This window comes from Macrobrachium rosenbergii, chromosome 54 (genome assembly GCF_040412425.1).
Source record: "Macrobrachium rosenbergii isolate ZJJX-2024 chromosome 54, ASM4041242v1, whole genome shotgun sequence".
In the NCBI taxonomy this organism is placed as follows: domain Eukaryota; kingdom Metazoa; phylum Arthropoda; class Malacostraca; order Decapoda; family Palaemonidae; genus Macrobrachium; species Macrobrachium rosenbergii.
Genome location: NC_089794.1, coordinates 29,845,950 through 29,869,697, shown reverse-complemented (window position 1 = coordinate 29,869,697; position 23,748 = coordinate 29,845,950). Strand labels below are relative to the sequence as shown.

The 23,748-nt window shown below is 37.3% G+C and overlaps 1 protein-coding gene across 1 annotated transcript; it reads left to right on the top strand.

Moving 5' to 3' along the window:
* Positions 1–13,935: 13,935 nt before the first annotated feature.
* LOC136834629 (golgin subfamily A member 6-like protein 22) lies at positions 13,936–23,367 on the top strand. Its single transcript, XM_067097209.1, has 4 exons — positions 13,936–14,081; positions 16,141–16,174; positions 21,569–21,637; positions 22,318–23,367. Exons 1-4 carry the CDS (start codon positions 13,936–13,938, stop codon positions 23,365–23,367), a joined length of 1,299 nt encoding a protein of 432 aa, XP_066953310.1.
* Positions 23,368–23,748: the final 381 nt, after the last annotated feature.

The window sequence follows — 23,748 nt, the reverse complement described above, 5'->3', positions numbered from 1 at the left end:
TCCGTCCGCACTTTTTGCTGTCCGCCCTCAGATCTTAGAAACTACTGAGGCTAGAGGGCTGCAAATTGGTATGTTGATCATCCACTCTTCAATCATTAAACATACCAAATTGCAGCCCTCTAGCCTCAGTAGTTTTTATTTTATTAAGGTTAAAGTTAGCCATGATCGTGCGCGTGGCAGCGATATAGGCCAGGCCACCATCGGGCCGTGGTTCAAGTTTCATGGGCCGCGGCTCATGCAGCATTATACCGAGACCATCGAAAGATAAATCTATTTTTGGTGGCCTTGATTATAGGAAGTACAGAAAACTCGATTGCGCCGAAGAAACATTGGAGCATTTTTTCTTTTTTTCTTTTACTTCTCCGGGAAAACGTTCTCTTTTTTCCAGTTCATGAATAAACACAGAATTAAATGAATGGGGATTTTTTTTTTTTTTTTTTTTTTTGCCTTTTTTCTCTCTTTTGGGGGGCAGAAACTTCTGGAGAGTATCGTGTTTGTGACAAAGTCGGAGGAGGTTGGGGGGCGAGGTAGGGAGTAGAGGGATGGATTAGGGATTGTGGGGGGGAGGATGGGAATCGTCTGTAAATACGAGCAGCGAACCACAAGATAAAAGTCATTGGTCAAGAAAATACGCCAGTCCAATTAATCATATTTTCCCGCAATATTCTTTCCTTTGAGATGACGCAGCAAAATCTCATTACATGTTTACAAGACTTTTTTTTTATTTCATGTAAAAATGACCAGCAGCAAATTCCAAAATATCATAAAAAAAATAAATCGTCAAAATGTAAAGGAACTGAGGAATATTTCAATGTAATGTGGTTCAAAAGACTATACAAAATATTGACGGTTTCTGTATCACAAGATATTACAGATGTTATAAATGTTAACAGAGAACATGAAGGCACTTCGGTACATTTTAGTCAAATATTTTCAAGGAAAATCATCTTATAAAACCTTTCAGTAAGAAAAAACAGAAGATCTCCAACATAATTTAGACTCCCCGACATGAAATAAAATTCTTTCAAAACATGTTAGTTCACAGAACTTCTCCAAGATATTTTGTATCTCGAAACACGACAGAATATTTCTGCAAAATGTTTCGGTACAGCGAGCAGATTCAGACCGGCTTGGGTTCGTGAACCAGATTTCGAAATTCTTGCTAGAGTGATCCTTTATGGAAAATATTTCACCCCAGAAACTTTATTTGAACCCGAGCCACAATTTCCAAAATATACTCATTAAAAGCGATACTTATATGGTAAATGTATTGATAAGAAATTTCTTAATTTAAACGTCTGAAATATACTGAAATATTTGTATACGTATGTATGGAAACACGATCGACTGAATATTTTTTTAAATGTTTTATATTAAGCAATATTATTCTATAATATGAAAATATGAATCTCAATTTATTTCAATATATTTCGGTATATTTCTGAAATATACTGAAATATTCATATACGTATATATGGAAACACGACCGACTGAATATTTTTTTTAAATGTTTTATATTAAGTAAATCTATTTTCCTATGATGTAAGAATATGAATCTCAGTATATTTCAATTTCTGATTTTATAGCGGTTGTGAAAACTGCCCTTCGAAAATACCGTAACCGCTTTTCAGTGTTCACGTAAAACAATGAATTTTTACGTGAAAAACTGACAACATTTAATCGAAATACTGCTAAAAAGCAGCGAAACAAACAATGGATATATTTTACTTTCGTATAAAGCAAAACTTGACTTTCTAGAAATACCACCTGTAACGACCCGAGTGGGTCGCAGGTTCTTTAATATACTCAGGACGGGGCTTTTGTAATGCAACAAACAAAGAAAACAACAAAAACAATAAAATTTATTATTTTTTCAGTTATTATTTACTGAGTCTGGCTAAAAAGATTCATGACAAAAAAAACCAAAGGCAGCACTAAACAAAATCAAGTTCCAAAAAAGTAGCTTTAAAAAAAGGCAAAAATAAACAACAGCAGGCAGAAAAAAAATCAGTGCCCTCAGCTGCAGGGACAAGACCCACAAACCAGAATACCCCGATGGAGACGTCAGGAGGTTCTGTTTGAGCAGCTCGTTCCTTCGTCACACTCCACCCTATAGCTGCAACACTTTTCCGTTCAATTTTACTGTACTCGACCAACTTTCAAAACTGCCTGCTCTGCTGCCACAGCCCTACCATCTTATTTTCCAGCTCACCGACGAGAACATCAAAACAAAAAAACTTGATTCAATCCACAAAGGAACACCAGCAGATTTCCCGCAAAACCATCATAACTGACACCTCCCCACCTAAAAGAAAAAAAAAAAGATTATTTTTTTACACCTTTAACAACCCCGCCAACCTTCAGACTGTCAATTTGTAACGTTTCAGTGGCTGTTAGTGACCTCAGGACGGGGCTGTCATGACTGACGGCAGATGCAACAGTGAAAACAACAAAACAATAAAATGAGCGTTTATTTAAGTTAAGTTTAAGTATTTACAATTCAGGTCTCAAAAGATAAAAACCATAAATTTCAGTTCAAAAAAGTAGCTTTAAAAAAACAAAAAAACATCTGCAGGCAGAAAAAAAAAATTACGTCCTCCATCGGGTCACCAAGACAGCCCTCAACAGGGACAAGTAAAACCATACCCCGATGTGATGGAGACGTCAGGACAGCCTCACATTTTCAAAATAGTAAACTCATGGTCAATAAACGTCGTGCTCCACTTCGTACCCAGTTCCTGAACTCGACCAAACAAAAAAAATACAAAATGGGAAAATTATTCAAAACAAAAAAACTTGAAAATGTCGGGAACCATTAGTTGCAAAAAATCATTGACACCACAAAAGCCAGATAAATTCAAATAGAAATTTCTATTTTTCACTTTCTCTTACTGCTCAAATCACCTGTGGGTTTACCGTCAGTGCACCTCATAAGTGTTTTAGGGGTGGGGTTTTTGCAGCGTTCCTCTGGCCCCTATATCTGGTTCCTTTTACTGTACATTCTTTCATATTCTCTTTCCTACATCTTATTTTCCACCCTCTCCTAACAATTGATTCAGATAATTTTCCTCCTGTTACACCTGATCAAAGTGCTGAATGACCTCTTGGCGTTTCTAGATTCACCTGTGGGTTTGCATTTTCAGGGTTTAGTACACAATCCCCGAATGTCAAACAAAATACAAATGATTAGAAAATTCATTATTGAAAATATTGCACAAAAGATGAACTATATGAGCTCTCAGATCACCTGTGGGTTTACTAAGGTTTTGGGATGGGGTTTAGGGCCCCACCCCACAGATAAGTTCTTATAAGTTCTCAGATCACCTGTGGGGTTGCTCAGGGTTTAGGGCCCCACCCCACAGATAAGTTCTGATAAACTCTCAGATCACCTGTGGGGTTGCTCAGGGTTTAGGGCCCCACCCCACAGATCAGTTCTGATAAACTCTCAGATCACCTGTGGGGTTACTGAGGGATTAGGGCCCCACCCCACAAATGAGTTCTGATAAACTCTCAGATCACCTGTGGGGTTACTGAGGGTTTAGAGCCCCACCCCACAGAAAATGTTCTTATAAGCTCTCAGATCACCTGTGGGGTTACTGAGGTTTTAGCCCCCCCACTCACAAATAAGTTCTCAAAGGAAAATACAACACCTGAAGTGTACCATAATCCTAACCCCCCACACCCGCCCATTTACTATACATACAAAAATAAGTGAATAAATAAAAGGTTTACTGAAACATTCAACAATCTTTGGTGTTACAGCAAAAGCGCAAAAGGACCACAATAACTCACTAAAAACCAACAAAGTAAACACATTGACAAACAAACATTTTATGTAACAAAATTACACTTCATTGAAATAATAAAATCAACTCTAAGAATTTTGGACGAATAAAAAAAATTTTAAAAATAAGGTACCCTAACCCCTACAGGGTACACGGGACGGCTTTTAGCCCTCAGCCAATACAATCTATCACAAGTGAGGTCACTGAAAAACGACCTCTGAGCCAACCACGGTGATCAATGACCTCGCTCGAGATATTGATGGTTTTAAGGGAGTTCTGACCTCTTTTTTTTTTTTTTTTTTCTTCCAGTTCTGAACCAGACGATTAAGAAATGGATTGACCCCGGATGTGGGAAGAAGTTTGGGGGGAGGGGTGAGGAGGCGATTAATATTTAGAATTTTAATTTAAATGACGATACGATAAATAGGTACTACAAAATTCCGTGTTGATGAATGATAGGTAAAGAGACATAAAGATAAATAACCATTATACTGAATAGAACGTCAGGAGAATTGATGATAAATGATCGTTACAAATGGATTATTAGTAAAGACATGAGACAACTAATATTTGCGATTATGATTAATAAGTAGCCAGATGATACAATGAATAGTCCTGACGAATACCCTTGGTAATGCCCAAATATAAAAGGTATATAAAGAGCTGAAACGATGAATAATTGACAAGATTTGTAGGTAAACAGACTTAAGTATATTTAAGCGATACAATGAATAATAGGTTACAGAAAAAGCAAGCGAAACAATAAATAATGGGTTACAGGAAACAGCCAGTTTTTGCCCCCGAAAAAACCAAAAAACTTCCTATTCATTTAAAACGGGGTTTATCCATGAACCTGAATAAAAAAAAACTCTTTCCCGGAAAAAAACAAAATAACTACATATTCATTTAAATCGATGTTTATTCATGAGCTACATATTCATTTAAATCGATGTTTATTCATGAGCTTGGAGGAAAAAAAACTTTCCCGGAGAGAGAGAAAAAGAATAACTACCCATTCATTTAAGTCGGTGTTTATCCGTGAACCTGAAAAAAACAACTCTTTCCGGGAGAGAAAAAAAAAATAACTACCTATTCATTTAAATCGGGTTTATCCATGAACTTGAAAAAAAACTCTTTCCCCGATAAAAAAAAATAACTACCTATTCATTTAAATCTGTGTTTATCCATGAGTTTGGAAAAAATAACTCTTTCCCGGAAAAAACAAAATAACCACTTATTCATTTAAATCGGTGTTTATCCATGAACTTGGAAAAAACAATTCTTTCCCGGAGGGAAAAAAAAACAAGAAACAAAAATAATGGTTGGAGCATCATGCATGTTGCAATCGATGCTGTGTGTACCGAGCGATTTGGCCAAAATTGGGCGTAGGGTTTTTTTTTTGGGGGGGAGGGGAAGTTACGAACGAGGGAAAAAGCGTAAACAAGTGAAGATCGAGTTTGCAAAACGGGCATTGGGTTTATGCGTGGCGGGGTCTCTGCGTTTGCAGGGATCCGGCCAATAGGAAATTCTTTGGTGATTCTGCTGCACAAACGTTACGTTTGTACGATCATCTCTCTCTCTCTCTCTCTCTCTCTCTCTCTCTCTCTCTCTCTCTCTCTCTCTCTCTCTCTCTCTCTCTCTCACACACACAGACACAAAAACAGTTATATTGGATAAACTCAAATTTGGAATCTCTCTCTTTGTCTCTGAAAAAAATCATATCATTTACACTGAAATTTGGAATCTCTCTCTCTCTCTCTCTCTCTCTCTCTCTCTCTCTCTCTCTCTCTCTCTCTCTCTCTGAAAAACTCTCTCTCTCTCTCTCTCTCTCTCTCTCTCTCTCTCTCTCTCTCTCTCTCTCTCTCTCTCAGTAAATAAATGTTATGCAAATTGTGTTTGCCGATGCGTCGCAAACGAGTTTTACTCGATTTTTAAGAATCTATTCCAAAGACAATCAGTTAAAAAAAACATTTAAAAAAAACAACTTTCCACGATCACTAGTTTTGAGGGAATAACGTGAAAAATAAAACCATTCCTCTTAATTTCTGTGTAAGTATTTTACGGTAAATAAAAGTCTCATCATGAAGTTCAGTTTCACATGGAAACATAACCATGAGGTTACATTCAAGTTTCATCAATTCTCTTGACGTTACATTCAATATAACGTCTATTTATCATTTTGTCCATCTGTCTATGATTCAATAACACGGATTTTAATAATATTTATCGTATCGTTATTTAAATTAAACTTCAAAGCATTAATCGCCCCCTCTTCCCACATCCGGGGTCAGGCCATTTCTTAATCGTCTGGTTCAGAACGGGGGAAAAAAGGTCAGAACTCCCTTAAAACCATCAATATCTCGAGCGAGGTCATTGATCACCGTGGTTGGCTCAGAGGTCGTTTTTCAGTGACCTCACTTGTGATAGATTGTATTGGCTGAGGGCTAAAAGCCGTCCCGTGTACCCTGTAGGGGTCAGGGTACCGGATTTTTTTTATTCTTTTAAAATGTTTGGAGTTGATTTTATTACTTCAGTGAAGTGAATTTTTGTTACATAAAACGTTTGTTTGTCAGTGTGCTTACTTTGTGGGTTTTTAGTGGCTAATTGTGGTTCATTGGAGCTTTTGCTGTAACGCTGAATTTTTTTTTAAGTTTTAGTTACTTATTTTATTTATTCATTCATATTTTTTTTATGTAGGGTAATTGCTATTATATTATTATTAAAGTAGTTTCACCAGACCACTGAGCTGACTTGGTGATCACATGGGAGCTTATTTCCTAACAGTCATCCTTTGTTGCACTGTTTTCATAAATGGCTAATATTTTGCGTTTTTGTAGAATATTTAGTAATTGTATGCTATTTTGTATTTTTATTTACTATTTTGTAATTGCTTAAACACTGCTGTATAATTTAGTGGCGAGTTAGTTTATTATTGATGTCTGCTCTAAATTGGAAGCCTGCGGTATCTGCAAAAATACAAAACTGAGAAAAATGGTAGATACTCCATTGCCTTACTGCTGATTTTGCAGATACTGCAAATTTGACCCCCCCAAAATACTCGAAGAATCATTCTGAAACTGCAGTAACTTGTATATTAGTATTTCACGAGCCCAATAGGTGGCATATCTCAATTTCGAAAATGTTGCAGGTACTGCAGTTTTCCATTTTAGGGCAGATGTGCTTTTCATGAGTTATTTTATTCAGTATCAAGAACATGAGAAATAGAAATTTCTATTAGAAGTATACGTGAATATCTTCAGGTGGTTTTCTATTAAGTATAAGTTCACTGCCTACGAAAATAAATTCTATTACTTCGTGTGCTTCTGTGCTTAGCCAGTATTAAGAATGTCGGTTGTCAGTTTTATTTAATTTATGTTTTTACATTGACGTTGAAGAGTTATTAAGGTATTTTAGTATGACAGTTTTTACGCTCGCAATAAAAGTACAGAAGGAAGAATATTGAAATTTATTTCTGATGTCATAGGAAACGAAATTCATATAAAAATATATAAAAAAAATATTCATATGATCATGCTTCCATATATGCATATACGAATATTTCGGTATATTTCAAACTTTCCATTTTAGAAATTTTATATGAAAGTAAACTCTCTATTGATACAAATTTCATAAATGCTTCCATTAAAGAATATATTTTGGAAATTGTGTTTTGGTTTCTAATAAGTTTTTTGAGTGAAATATTTTCCATAAAGGATTACTCTAGCAAGAATTTCGAAATTTTGTTCGGACTGAAGTTGGTCTCAAACTTCCGAAACATTTTGCAGATATATTCTGTCGCGTTTCATGGTACAAAATATGTCATGACACAGAATGCCTTGGAGATGTTCTGTGAACTGAAGTGTTTTGAAATTATTGTATGTTTCGTCGGGAGAACAGAATATATTGCAAATGTTCTTATGCTTTCGAATGTTTTAATATTTTATTGATATTCTAAAGTGTCTTGGGTGACGAAAATGTCTAAATGTTAATTTCTACTAACATTACAAACATCCATTATATCCTGTGAAGCAGAAACAGTCAGTATTTTTTAATGTCTCTCGTGCAAAATTACATGGAAATATTCCTCAGTAGTCACACATTTTAGTTTTCTGTAAAGGAAAACTATTGTACCGGCTTTGTCTCTCCGTCCGCACTTTATTCTGTCCGCCCTCAGATCTTAAAAACTACCGAGGCTAGAGAGCTGCAAATTGATATGTTGATCATCCACCCTCCAATCATCAAACATACCAAATTGCAGTCGTTTAGCCTCAGTAGTTTTTATTTTATTTAATGTTAAAGTTTGCCATGATCGTGCTTCTGGCAACGATATGGACCAGGTCACCACCGGGCCATGGTTCAAGTTTCATGGGCCGCCGCTCATACAGCATGATACCGAGACCACCGAAAGATAGATCTATTTTCGGTGGCCTTGATTATAGGATGTACGGAAAACTCGATTGCGCTGGTGAAACATCGACGCATTTTTTACTTGTTTAAGGTTTTCATCCGAAGTTATTTAGGAATTTGTTGTTTGACACTTCAAAGGAAATAAAGTGTTTCGTAGACTTAAAATGAGATTATGTTGTTGTCTCATGGGAAAGAAAATAGCAAGGAAATAGGAGCAACTGAACTAGTGAATTTTTAACGATGGCAATTTATCTCCCCTAGGAATGAGATAATAATAATAAATGAAATATGATTTACTATGACATGACACAGTAGATGAAATTTCCAGAAATAGACTAGATATGAAAAGGCAGCTTTAAGTACAATTTTTAGAATATTTTTTTACATACCGAAAAGAAATAGGATTTTTCCTTTTTCTGTATTTTGTAGGTGGCATTGTTTTGACAGCTTCAATTCATATTAAAAATATTTAGAGTGACTAAAATTTTGCATTTCTTCTCTAAAGAATAGAATGGCTATTCTGCATAAAGAAATGTCGAATTATTCAGTTGAATTGAGACTGCAAGAGAAATTGTTTTGTTTATGTCCCCCCGCCGACACTTTCCTGGAATCTTGTAGTCATATTACAAGAAGTAAAAAATGCGCCGAAGTTTCTTCGGCGCAATCGGGTTTTCTGTACAGACGCTACGGCGTATAATCAAGAACATCGAAAATAGATCTATCTTTCGGTGGTATCGGTATAATGCTTTATGAATCGCAACCCATGAAACTTTAACCAGGGCCCGGTAGTGGCCTATCCTATATTGTTGCCAGAAGCACGATTATGGCTAACTTTAACCTTAAATTAAGTAAAAACTACTGAGGCTAGAGGGCTGCAATTTGGTATGTTTGATGATTGGAGGGTGGGTGATCAACATACAAGTTTGCAGCCCTCTAGCCTCAGTAGTTTTTAAGACCTGAGGGCGGACAGAAAAAGTGAGGACGCACAAACAAAGCCGGCACAGTAGTTTTCTTTTACAGAAAACTAAAAACGAAATTGCCTGTATTCCTCCGTTCTGAATGCCAGTGATTTTGTTTATCGTAAAAATTAAGGAATGGAGAAAATGGGGCCAAAGTGAGAGACTTATGAGAAATTTTGTAAAATTTCCTAATTACTTTTACTAAATGCCTTCTAATTTCTCTTCAGTTGCTTTATCACGTCACCTCCTATCTATGAAACTGCATTTGAATTTCCTCACATTTTTCTCGTGAACAGGAAATGGAAACAGGGGGAGGAAGGGAATAATTCAAGAAGAATCTGCTTTCGAATGTTCTCCATTTTACGGGGAAAACAGGAAATGAAGGAGACAGGAGGAAAAGAATAATTGAGGTGCAGAAAAGAGAAGAAAGAGCTAAAGACTGCAAGAGCATATATGGGAGACGAAGCGATTCTGAAAAATGAGGGACGGCGCCATTAACCGAATGGAAAACACAGAAGAGAAAAGATGGAGATAGATTGAAAAAAGGGGAAGGGAAGGAAAAATTGATTAATAGGACGTAAGATTAAGGAGAGAAGAAAGAGAGAGAGGTGAAGGGTTTTATTCATGGTGGTGTTGGGTGAATGAAAGTAAAAAAAAAAATTTGTTGACGAAATAGAAAGCAATAAGAAAAATATTTTGTTTAGTTTCTTCTCTGTCATGATGAAACGTAACAGAGAGAGAGAGAGAGAGAGAGAGAGAGAGAGAGAGAGAGAGAGAGAGAGGTAATTGATAGCCCATTTGTGAGAGATTGAGAGCGGGGGAGAGAGACACAGGAGATGTGAATTTTCCCAAACACCAGGATAGAAAAAACACATTAGATGGTCACATAAATGTCTTAAGGGACTAGCCCACTAGATTAGAGAGAGAGAGAGAGAGAGAGAGAGAGAGAGAGAGAGAGAGAGTTTACTCATCGACTCTCCTCGATCGTGATTCATATCTGGTTCCCTTCATTGGCTTATTTATATCTCTGTCTGTCTGTCTCTATCTAGATAATATATATATATATATATATATATATATATATATGTCCATCTATATATATATATATATATATATATATATATATATATATATATATATATATATATATATATATAAATATAGATATATATATATATATATATATATATATATATATATATATATATTTTATATATATATATATATATATATATACACACATACACATAAATAAATAAGCATTAATTTTTGTTTTATCAACACAAGCTGTTCCCTATAACTGGGAGGGATCTGGACAAAACAAACAAATGTCATTATCATATTCATACTGTTAACTGCTGAATCATGGATGGAGTCACTGCAGAAAAAACAAATCCATATTATTAAACCACTTCATTCACCTACCGGAATGTTTGATTAATACACTTCTTACTAGGCTGTCATCCTCCATTCTTTCCACATGTCCAGGCCATTTTAAAATACTTCGGTCTATCTTTTCACGTTTGCTATAAGTTTTACATCCCGTAGGGGGTTGGTGCCGTCAGTGCACCTCGTGCGGCTCACTGTAGTCATTGCTTAATGTTCTTTGCAGCGTGCCTTCTGCCCCTAGCTGCAACCCCTTTTGTCCCTTTTACTGTACCTTCTTTCATGTTCTCGTTCTTCCATCTTACTCTCCTTAACCCTCTCCTAACAATTGATTCATAGTGCAACTGCGAGGCTTTCCTCCTATTGCACCTTTCAAACTTTTTACTGTCAATTTCCGTTTCAGCGTTGAATGACCTCATTGGTCCCAGCGCTTGACCTTTGGCCTAAATACTATATTCCAGTTTCTCTGTTATACAAAGTAATTTTATGTCCATGTTTTTGATGTTGCCTCTTTCGCGTTTACTGTTATGGAAATGAACAGCTGTTCCTCTCACTCATTCCAGTGGGACTTCTCTTTCTCATGTAGACATACCCAAGAAAATATGGTGTGGCCTTCAACCAAATAGTGAACTGCTTACCACATTATCTCATTTTTAATTTCATCAGCGCCTGGTGTCAGTGCACCTCACGCCGTGCACTGTAGGCATAACTTAAGGTTCTCTGTACCTTCCCTTTGGCCGCCAGCTGCAACCGTTGTCATTCCTTTTACTGTAAATCCATTCATATTCTCTTTCTTCCATCTTACTTTCCACCCTCTCCTAACAGTTGTTTCATAGTGCAACTGCGAGGTTTTTCTCCTGTTACAAAGGTCTTCGTTGGGCCAGTCGGTAGAGCTGTGGACTAGCACTCGCTAGGCCCGAGTTCGAGTCTCCGGCCGGCTGATGAAGAGTTAGAGGAATTTATTTCTGGTGATAGAAATTCATTTCTCGCTATAATGTGGTTCGGATTCAACAATAAGCTGTAGGTCCCGTTGCTAAGTAACCAGTTGGTTCTTAGCCACGTAAAATAAGGCTAATCCTTCGGGCCAGCCATAGGAGAGCTGTTAATCAGCTTAGTGGTCTGGTAAAACTAAGGTATACTTAACTTTCTTCTGTTACACCTTTCAAACCTTTCTACTCTCGATTTCCTTCTCAGCACAGAATGACCTCGTAGGTCCCAGTGCTGGGTCTTTGGCAAAAAGTTTATATTCCACTCCATTCAGATTTCAATTGCCATCCTAACATCCTCAGCAGTCATTTTCCACAAGCATTTCCTCTTGAATGTAATTAGTCATCTCGGCTTGGTTTTTATCTTTTCTCATTTGCATCTTTTATTGTGAAGTCTCTTTGTTCATCAACCTCTCTCTCTCTCTCTCTCTCTCTCTCTCTCTCTCTCCATTTATTTCCATGTGAATCAACTTCTTCTTCTTCTCCCTGAAGTTCGCACTCACCTTCTCCCATCTGATTTTATTATTTGCCTTCGCTTTTTCCTTTCTTTCTTTCTTCTTGACTCCCTTATCCATCCTTCTGTATACCTAAACGATAAATAATCTGGATTTTTCCTCGATAAACAGTTCATTTCCTCACTCCCATCTGTTATTGCTTTTATTCCTTCTTCTGTCCATTTGACTAACAAATTCTCTCTTTTACGTCTCTGACCCCATTTTGAATTGTATAAATGTATATATTTATATATATATATATATATATATATATATATATATATATATATATATATATATATATATTATATATATATATATATATATATATATATATATATATATATATATATATATATATATATATATATATGTATGTGTGTATACATATACATATACATATACATATACATACAAGCTTACACAAAGCTTATTGGAAAAGGGTCTCACCAAAGGCTTTCCGGTGTACAGAAGAGCAACAGCACCGAAAACAGCAACGGAGCAACGCCTCTGGAGATCTGACAACAGCAACCCCCCTAATACACAAACCCATCTGCATATAGACAACAGCCGGGCTTGACCATCTGCGTCTCTTCCTAACCATCTGTCAGGAAGGATCCCTCGTAGGTCCTAGGATATTTTTTTTTTTTATCCTTTATTTCTGGTCGGGTGATAAATGGCGGCAGATTACACTATAGGACTATTTGTCAAAGGAGGCTGTACCTTCGTTTTTCTTTAGGTTATAAACTCATTATAGGCGCATTAATCTTCAGGTGTGTTCTCCATTTTTTTGGGAAGAAGGTAATGGAGTTACTCATTAGACGTAGGTGATTAGTTTATCATTTTTTCATATTTTTTTACTTTATTAATAATCTTTCATTTTCTGGCAGAGGTTTACTTTAAAATTAATGATATATTCAAGTTCATTTAATTTGAGTTTTTAAGTCTGGTTTTTGCTAAATGTTTTCTCTTGTTTACCTGTGTAAACGCAAGCATTATTATATTATAGATATAACCACTTAATAAACAATCCCATTCTTTTGAATTTACCAATAGTATTATGCAGTGTTATTGGAAAACATATCATGTCCACCGAATTTTTTTTTTTTTACCCCATTCTGACTCCAAACTTATCTTTCTCTAAATTGTGGCTGAATTATATGTTTTACTTATGATACATGTAATTAATTTCATTACTTCAGCTATTTCAAGTACTTTAGATAACCCCTCCATTAAACTATTTTTCTTTATTCCTTTGCATAATTAATATTCGTCATTGACTCCTTATGCTTCTTGTATATGCTATGCCAGTCCAATAATAAACAAGTAAAATATGCGTCGAAGTTTCTTCGGCGGAGTCGTGTTTTCTGTACAGCGTATAATGCTGTATGAAACTCTCAGCCACGGCCCATGAAATTTTTATCTGTTGTCAGTAGATGTATCCCAGTATTTTAAATAAGAATTTGTATCCTAGTTTTTTAAATAAATCATTTAATGATTCACGAACGAAAACATTCTCTTCAGTATCAGCAGAGACTCTGTGAGAGATTGTATCCAAGATTCAACGAAGATTTGTATTTAATTAAATTCCCGTAACGTATGTATACACAAGCACACACATGCACACACACACACGCACACAAACACACGCCATGCACAAGCACGCATTCTATTGACGCAAGCTCAGCTCCAGAATGAGTTTTCTTGTATTTAATAAAACTGTATTGTAGTTCGCTTACACCACTTTCCATAACCTATGTATACACGAGCACAAACAAATGCACACACAAAACACAAACGCACAAACACACGCCGCGCACCAACACGCATTCTATTGACAAGGCCCAGCTTAGAAGGAGGTCTCTTCCTGGCCCAGATCTGAGACTAACTCGAAGGAAACTTAATTTGTCAAGTGGTAATGGCTTCCCTGATTGCGATGTTGGTCTGCGTTCGCCCAAGACCGCTCAGAAGTCACCCAGAGAAGAAGAAGAAGAAGAAGAAGAAGAAGAAGAAGAAGAAGAAGAAGAAGAAGAAGAAGAAGAAGAAGAAGAAGAAAGTGTTCAAGTTAAGATCATTAGGAAATAATTCAAGTTTTCCTTTTTCAGTTTTCTGTAAAAGAAAACTATTGTGCCGGCTTTGTCTGTCCGTCCGCACTTTTTTTCTGTCCGCACTTTTTATGTCTGGAATTCCGTCTGTCCGCTCTCAGATCTTAAAAACTACTGAGGCCAGAGGGCTGCAAGTTGGTACGTCGATCATCCACCCTCCGGTTATCAAACATACCAAATTGCAGCCCTCTAGCCTCGGGTATTTTAATTTTATCCAAGGTTAAAGTCAGCCATAATCGTGCTTCTGGCAACGATATGGGATACGCCACCACCGGGCAGTTGTTAAAGTTTCATGGGCCGCCCCTCATACAGAATTATACCGAGAGCACCGGAAGATGGATCTATTTTCGGTGGCCTTGATTATACGCTGTAACGGCTGTACAGAAAACTCGATTGCGCCGAAGAAACTTCGGTGCATTTTTTACTTGTTCCATTAGGCGCCCCTATGTTAGGTGAAGGTATGGCCCAACCTATAGTCCATAAGTTAGGTAGAAATGTATGCCCCCAACCCGTCGGCCTCTCCAATGATTTTCAAATGTATATATTATAGTTATTTAGTCCCAGTGAATTATTAGAAGATTAAGTTGATTGGAAGATATTTCTAATATAGTTGTTCATTTAAATACTTGCCGAATTTAAATGAATAACTTTAATATTTTACTTTTTCAGTCTTTGGGTTCTTGTATATTTTTGCATGTGTTTTCGTGTTAGTGAATTACATTATTTCAAGTAGAATGCAACAATTATACAACGTATGTTGAATGAATGTCACATTTTATTTCGTAATCACATCAACAATCTGTAAGACTATGTACTGTGTTTTCGTCCTCTTAAAGGCATTGCCTATTCATATCCCTAGCATTAATTTCATATTTTATACATTTAGCCTCTGTATACGTCATAGGTACCAAGAAAATAATTTTATTTGTGGGTATATCAGAGCAGAATAGTGTTATTTTCATGTTTCGTACATTTAGCCACTGAATAAGCCACGGGCACCAAGCAAATAACTTGATTTGGTACATTTAGCCACCATATAAGCCATGGTTACCTAGAAAATAACTTGAATTCGTACAATTAGCCACTATATAAGCCATGGGTACCAAGAAAATAATTTGATTTGCTACATTTAGCCACTATATAAGCCGTGGGTACCAAGAAAATAACTTGATTTGGTACATTTACCCACTATATAAGCTGTGGGTACCAAGAAAATAACTTTATTTCGTACATTTAGCCACTATGTAAGCCATGGTTACCTAGAAAATAACTTAATTCCGTACAATTAGCCACTATATAAGCCATGGTTACCTAGAAAATAACTTGAATTCGTACAATTAGCCACTATATAAGCCATGGTTACCTAGAAAATAACTTGATTTCGTACAATTAGCCACTATATAAGCCATGGGTACCAAGAAAATAATTTTATTTGCAAGCAGTTCCGAGCGGAACACACTCAAGTCAGACCAATTCCAGAACTTGGAACCTCAAAAACACGGAATCAATTCAGCGTCAAATTTTTCCTTCAAACTCCCTTGCTTCGTCGAGAAATAGTTTTGGGTCTCCGCTCTTTATTTTGATTAATGACGCTCTCCTGCATTTTCTCCCGTTCATTGACGTAATAGAGAAAGAGAGAAAAAGAGAGAAGAGAGAGAGAGAGAGAGATGTTTGGATAAGGCAGAGGAAGGAGATAAAAAAGTGAAAGGTAGAGAAAGAGAATGATGGCACCAACGATTTATGCACTGAATGACGATGGCCCAGTGATTTGTCATCTCGTTCTGACGGAAGCTTTGTGAGTGAAAAATGAGTGAGTCTCTCTCTCTCTCTCTCTCTCTCTCTCTCTCTCTCTCTCTCTCTCTCTCTCTCTCTCTCTGTTCCCCATCTTTCAGGGGGGAGGGAGGGAGGGATACTCTCCCTCGGCTCCTTATACTTCAGGGAACAGGGAGGGATATTTTAGGGTAGGAGTTGGAGGAATTTTTCCCCTCACTTTCCCCCGTCATTTCCCTACCTTGCAGGGTGCCTAGGGAGGAGGAGGAGGAGGAGGAAAGAGTAAGGGACGTGAGAAGAGTTTTCAGACAGGACTGAAATGGATGAGAGAAGTTTCCAAGTGGTCTTCGGACGGAGATGACAACTCGGAGAGGAAACTCTTAAAAGACTGTTAAACGTTGAAGTTGGAAGAATGTGAGAAAAGAAGAAGAAGAAGAAGCAAAGGAGGAGGAGGAGGAGAAGAAGGAACGAAATGCCACTTGTAGGAAATGTCTGTTGTAAAAGCCATCTCAGACAGTGATTTTTTTAAATCACTTGTGTTTTTCTTTCCTACTCTGGAACTGACGATGAAAATCACATAAATTATTATTATTATTATTATTATTATTATTATTATTATTATTATTATTATTATTATTATTATGATGATGAAGATAAACCTCTATTCATATGGAAGAAGCCTACAGGAGCCGTTGACTTGATAATCAAGCTTCCAAAGAATATGGTGTTCATTTGAAAGTAGTTAAAGATAGATGATAATGGGAAATATATTACTAAATAAACAGAAAAGAATATAAATAAATTAGTAAACTGCAAAGTAAATTTTTAGGGTAGTAATGCATTGCATCTTCGCTTGAACTTTGGACGTTCTAATTGCCCATTCTCCTCGCGGAAACTGTTCCACCGTCCGGCGGTGTGAGGATTAAAAGACCTCTGGAACTGAGAAGTTGGACAGCTTGTTATATAATCATTATCAGTTTTCTGAAAAGACAACTATTTTGCCGCTTTGTCTGTCCTTTTTCTGTCCGCACTTTTTCTGTCCGCCCTCAGATCTTAAAAACTACCGAGGCTAGAGGGCTGCAAGTTGCTATTTTGATCATCCACCCTTCAATCATCAAACATACCAAATTGCAGCCCTCTAGCCTCAGTAGTTTCTATTTTATTGAATGTTAAAGTCATCCATAATCGTGCTTCTGGCAACGATATAGGCCAGGCCACCACCTGGCTGTGGTTAAAGTTTCATGGGTCACGGCTCATACCGCATTATACTGCGGTCACCGAAAGATAGATCTATTTTCGGTGGCCTTGATTATACGCTGTACAGAAAACTCGATCGCGCCGAGGAAAGTTCGACGCAATTTTCACTTATTATTTATAGATTAGGCTTCAATTCACGTGTAGATCTTATTTATAGCAGCATTATAATTCAGTGAGTCCTAATATTCTTATAAGCAAGAGATGCCAGACGCATGATTATGGCTAACTTTAACCTTAAATGAAAAAAAAAACTACAGAGGCTAGAGGGCTGCAATTTGGTGTGTTTGATGATTAAAGCGTGGACGATTAACATACCAATTTGCAGCCCTCTAACTTCAGTAGTTTTTAAGATCTGAGGACGGAAAGAAAAATTGCGGACAGAAAATTCGAATGGTCTTAAAGTTTTCTGAGACTGATTATTGTCTTTTTTTTTTTCCTTTAAATAATAAAGAAAAGTCATAAGTAAGCGAATAAGTAATTCTTTTAAATTACATCGTCTTCTGCGCGCTAACAACAGCTGAAGACGTTTACTGTCTGGAATCATTATTATCTTTTTTTTCTTTTATTTTTTCCTAAGGAGGAAAAAATAAATGGCCTACTAAACATCCTTATCTACCCGGGTGGTAAAAACGACAGAAAGAGAGAACATTTATTTTCTTTTTCTTTATACTTTCCCTAGAGGTAAAAACTAAAGAAAGGGAAAGCATTTATTTTCTTTTTCTATTTACCTTCCAAAAAAGGATAACCACCACAGACCTCTCCCCCCACCCCCCATTAAACCCATCCCCTCTTTTCAACATGGCGGCCACATGGACACTTCATCAGCGAAGAACGTCGCTGCAATCATGTCCGGAAACACAGGACCATTTCTCCCGCGTCTGTCAGTCCTTCCCTCCCTTTCTCTCTGTCCCCAACACCAACAGGACCTCTGCCCTCCATCCTGATGGAGAAACGCCCCCTCTTCCCCCCCCCCCCAAACAGATAGGAAAAGAACAGAAAAAAGGAGAGGAGAAAAAAAAAATACTTTTGTGTGTCGTCCAAATCTTATTTATTAGTAATGATTGCGGCTAAGTCTAACTCCTCCCTGACCAGCGTTGGTCCACTTTGGCCCTACGTGACCTGAGTTGCGCCGAAAAGAAGAAGAAGAAGAAGATGGATTTTGGGAGCTATGCCCCCCCCCCCACAGCTCGAGGGAAGAAGGATAGGGGGGGATCGGAATACACTAAAAGCAAGAAATGTCGAAATGAAGAACGGGAGGAAACGAAATCAATTGCGATTTCGGTGGACAAAACACGATGAAAGAAAACGAACTTAGAGAAAACGAACTTAAAACCTCTCTCTTGAAGAAAACGAAGTTTGGGAGACGCGCTTTGTGGAAACACGAAGGGAAGGACTCTCTCTCTCTCTCTCTCTCTCTCTCTCTCTCTCTCTCTCTCTATAAATATATATATATATATATATATATATATATATATATATATATATATATATATATATATATATATATATATATATATATATATTGAAATGATTATTTTCCTCAGTAGTTATGCATCTGGTCTTGAAAAGAATTTATAATTTTTTTAAATATATGTTTCTCTTATTGTCATAATCTTCTCTCTCTCTCTCTCTCTCTCTCTCTCTCTCTCTCTCTCTCTCTCTCTCTCTCTCTCTCTCTCTCTCTCTCTCTCAATTATATTTCGAAATTATTATTTTCCTCAGTACTTATGCATCTGGTCTTGAAGAGAATTTATAATTTTTTTAATATCTCTCTCTCTCTCTCTCTCTCTCTCTCTCTCTCTCTCTCTCTCTCTCTCTCTCTCTCTCTCTCTCTCTCTCTCTCTCTTCTTTATTGAATTATTAATTAGTATTTTCCTCAGTAGTCATGCATCTGCTCTTGAAAAGAAGATATAATATTTTTAATCTCTCTCTCTCTCTCTCTCTCTCTCTCTCTCTCTCTCTCTCTCTCTCTCTCTCTCTCTCTCAATTGAATTTTTAAATAATTATTTTCCTCAGTAGTTATGCATCCGCTGATGAAAAGAATATATAATATTTTAATACCCGTCTCTCTCTCTCTCTCTCTCTCTCTCTCTCTCTCTCTCTCTCTCTCTCTCTCTCTCTCTCTCTTCTTTATTGTATTTTTAAATAAGTATTTTCCTCAGTAGTCATGCATCCGCTCCTGAAAAGAATACATAATATTTTAATACTTGTTTGTCTCTCTCTCTCTCTCTCTCTCTCTCTCTCTCTCTCTCTCTCTCTCTCTCTCTCTCTCTCTCTCTCTCTCTCTCTCTCTCTCTCTCTCTCTTCTTTATTGAATTTTTAAACAAGTATTTTCGTCAGTAGCCATGCATCGGCTCTTGAAAAGAATACATAATATTTTAATACTTGTTTCTCTCTCTCTCTCTCTCTCTCTCTCTCTCTCTCTCTCACTTTGTCCTCTGGAACAGAAAGAGGCGCTTCTCAGCAAGATCCAAAGCTGGTTTATTATGGGAAAGTGCGAGTCCTAAAAGTGAGGTCCTCCTCCTCCTCCTCCTCCTCGTCCTCCTCCTCCTCCCTCCTCCTCCTCCTCCTCCTCCTCCTCCTCCTCCTCCTCCTCCTCCTCCTCCTCCTCCTCCTCCTCCTCCTCTTGCGAGCGCGTCGTCTGTCATTTGTTCCCGAAACAACAAACGCAGTTCGGGGCGGTTCCATTTCCATGTAAATCAGGCAAACATGCTTCAAGTGATTTAATGACAACAAGCACTCTTTTGTGCAGAGGCTTGCAGCGTGTGCTTTGTGTTTGTATGTGTGTGTGTGTGTGCGTGTGTGTGTGATTGTGAGTTTTGTGATTGTCGTTTTTAAAGGAAATGGGAAAAGACACTGAGGATGGGTTAATGATAATAAAAACTCTTTTGTGCAAAGACTCGCATTTGCTTTGTGTGTGTGTGTTTGTGTGTGTGTGTTTGTGTGAGTGATAGTGAATTGTATCGGTTTTTTGTTTTTAAGGAAAAAAGGAAAAGTCGCTGAGGATGGGTTAATGTTAACAAAAACTCGTCTGGTCTGTGTCTGCGTGTGTGTGTTTGTGTGTGTGTGTGTGTTTAAGTTTTATTATGTATATTTTTTAAAGGAAAGGGGGAAAAGGCACTGGGGGTGGGCTAATGACAATAAGAACTCTTCTGTGGTTTGTCTCCGTGTGTGTGCGTTTGTGTGTTTGTGAGTTTTACTGTTTCTTAAGAAAAGGGCGAAAGGGCAACGGAGGAAGGGTATGAGGGGGGGGAGGTGGGGGGTTTATATCGTAGATTTAAGGATCAGATTCTCGGGAATCTTCATTCCTTCAATTCCAGTTCACTAGGAATTGCTGCTTAGGAAATGCTAGGCTTTTGAGAACGTGCTCGGTTCTCAACCAGGAATGAGAACGTACTTGGATCTCAGTTTTAAATTCTCAACACTGCGATTCCTATTCTCCTTCAGGGCAAGATCAGTGTTCATGTATATATTTTGTGTTTATTAACTTTTACACTGAAGATGACGTTAATGCTTGTGAAAGTGTTTTTCATTTGTGAACGTTCACTCTGAATGTTATTACAGTATCCGTACAAATGTTTTCTTCGTTTTAACTTCTGTACTAACTGTGATGATAATGTTTAGAAAATGTATGTCATGTATTAACTCTGACACTGAAGGTGATGACACTGTCCTTGCAAATATTTTCTATTCGTGTATTTCCAAAATGAATGCGATTCCCAAAACTATAATTATGGTGATTTTAATTCAAATTCTGTACTAAATGAGACACCATATTTACGTCATCTCTCTCAAAAAAATGCCAGGAACCTAGACGTCATTAATCTCTACAAATAAATATTGCAGAAAATGATAAAAGATGGACGTTATTAAAGTATTGTAGTAAATGATAATTATAGTTAGATTATTTCTATAAAATTTAACTTTTAAATTCTCATTAAGTCCACGTGGATCCCTTGAAGGGGTTAAAGGATTTCGGAGGGATTACGTGGGATTCGATCGAATGGAGATTAATTCTTATAAAATTAGATTTTATGAAGTTATATTTAAGCCAAGGCTAAATCTGATTATTCTCCCTTTTTGGGTACGTGAATGCTGAAGTATTACTCTGATCCAAACAAACATAGAGACATGAACAATGGTTTGTAGTAAACTCGCCAAACAAACATACAGACATAAACACTGATTTATAGTAAACTCGCCAAACAAACATACAGAGACAAACACTGACTTATAGTAAACTCGCCAAACAAACATACATACACAAACACTGACTTACAGTAAACTCGCCAAACAAACATACATACACAAACACTGACTTACAGTAAACTCGCCAAACAAACATACATACACAAACACTGACTTATAGTAAACTCGTCAAACAAACAAACATGTGACACAAAACCTAACTCTTCACAGACCTACACTGAACGCACCCGGACAACAGACACAGCCTTAAGAGGAGAAGAGAACTTCTGGAAACTTCCGGTAACTTCCGGAAACTTCTGCCTGGCCCAGATCTGCGACTTAACTCGAAGGTAACTTCATTTGTCAAGTGGTAATGTCCTCGTTGATTGCAATGTTGCACTTGGTCTTCGTTTATCTAAGACCAGTCGGGAGACCTGATGAAGAAGAAGAAGAAGAAGAAGAAGAAGAAGAAGAAGAAGAAGAAGAAGAAGAAGAAGAAGAAGAAGAAGAAGAAGAGAATACAATGAAATACATGACAAGGAGAATATTTGTATTTCACATTTTCTTATGAAAGAAGAACATTCTTTTTTTCTTAGGACCACACGGAGGACTCGAGACCTGATGGAGAAGAAGAAGAAGAAGAAGAAATTACATTGAAATACATGACTAGGGAGAATATTTTATTGTATTTAACTTTTTCTTATGCATTCTTTTTTCTTAAGACAACTTTGAAGACTCGAGACCTGGTGGAGATTAGGAAGAAGAGGAAGAAGAAAAAAAAGAAGAAGAAGAAGAAGAAGAAGTGATTACATTGAAATACATGACTAGGGAGAATATATGATTGTATTTCTCTTTTTTTTATGCATTTTTTTTTCTAACGACCACTCGGGAGTCTTAGGACCTGATGGAAGTTAGTAAGAAGAAGAAAAAGAAGAAGAAAAGGAGGAGGAGGAGGAGATTACATTGAAATACATGACCAGGAAGAAGAGGAAGAAGAAGAAGGAGGAGGAGGAGGAGATTACATTGAAATACATGACCAGGAAGAAGAAGAGGAAGAAGAAGGAGGAGGAGGAGGAGATTACATTGAAATACATGACCAGGAAGAAGAAGGAGAGGAAGAAGGAGGAGGAGGAGATTACATTGAAATACATGACCAGGAAGAAGAAGAAGACGAGGAAGAGGAAGAAGAAGGAGGAGGAGGAGGAGATTACATTGAAATACATGACCAGGAAGAAGAAGAAGAAGAGGAAGAAGAAGGAGGAGGAGGAGGAGATTACATTGAAATACATGACCAGGAAGAAGAAGAGGAAGAGGAAGAAGAAGGAGGAGGAGGAGGAGATTACATTGAAATACATGACCAGGAAGAAGAAGAGGAAGAAGAAGGAGGAGGAGGAGGAGATTACATTGAAATACATGACCAGGAAGAAGAAGGAGAGGAAGAAGGAGGAGGAGGAGATTACATTGAAATACATGACCAGGAAGAAGAAGAAGACGAGGAAGAGGAAGAAGAAGGAGGAGGAGGAGGAGATTACATTGAAATACATGACCAGGAAGAAGAAGAGGAAGAGGAAGAAGAAGGAGGAGGAGGAGGAGATTACATTGAAATACATGACCAGGAAGAAGAAGAGGAAGAGGAAGAAGAAGGAGGAGGAGGAGGAGGAGATTACATTGAAATACATGACCAGGAAGAAGAAGAGGAAGAGGAAGAAGAAGGAGGAGGAGGAGAGGAGATTACATTGAAATACATGACCAGGAAGAAGAAGAGGAAGAGGAAGAAGAAGGAGGAGGAGGAGGAGATTACATTGAAATACATGACCAGGAAGAAGAAGGAGAGGAAGAGGAAGAAGGAGGAGGAGGAGATTACATTGAAATACATGACCAGGAAGAAGAGGAAGAGGAAGAAGAAGGAGGAGGAGGAGGAGATTACATTGAAATACATGACCAGGAAGAAGAAGAAGAAGAAGAAGAAGAAGAAGAAGAAGAGGAAGAGGAAGAAGAAGGAGGAGGAGGAGGAGGAGAGATTACATTGAAATACATGAAGAAGAATAAGAAGAAGAAGAAGAAGAAGAAAAGATTACGTTGAAACACATCGCTAGGGAGAATATTTATTATATTTCTCTTTTTCTTATGAAGAAAATTCAGTCCTTTTTTCATCGTCTTTCATTCAGTTTGTGTATGATCGGAGGAAGTTTTTCCTTCCTCGATGTATTGGAAATTAAGATTGTTTTTCCTTCATACAGTAGACACAATAAAAACATTTTTAGTTTTATGTAAAAGAAAACTATTGTGCCGGCTTTGTCTGTCCGTCCGCACTTTATTCTGTCCGCACTTTTTTTCTGTCCGCCCTCAGATCTTAAAAACTACTGAGGCTAGAGGGCTGCAAATTGATATGTTGATCATCCACACTCCAG

Bases quoted from the DNA above. Each gene is read 5' to 3' on its own strand.
- LOC136834629 (XM_067097209.1), top strand. From the start codon at position 13,936: ATGGCTTCCCTGATTGCGATGTTGGTCTGCGTTCGCCCAAGACCGCTC. The intron at 14,082-16,140 runs GTTAAGATCATT...CCTACCTTGCAG, and splicing joins AAGAAGAAGAAAGTGTTCAA to GGTGCCTAGGGAGGAGGAGG. The intron at 21,638-22,317 runs GTAACTTCCGGA...ATACATGACCAG, and splicing joins AGAACTTCTGGAAACTTCCG to GAAGAAGAGGAAGAAGAAGA.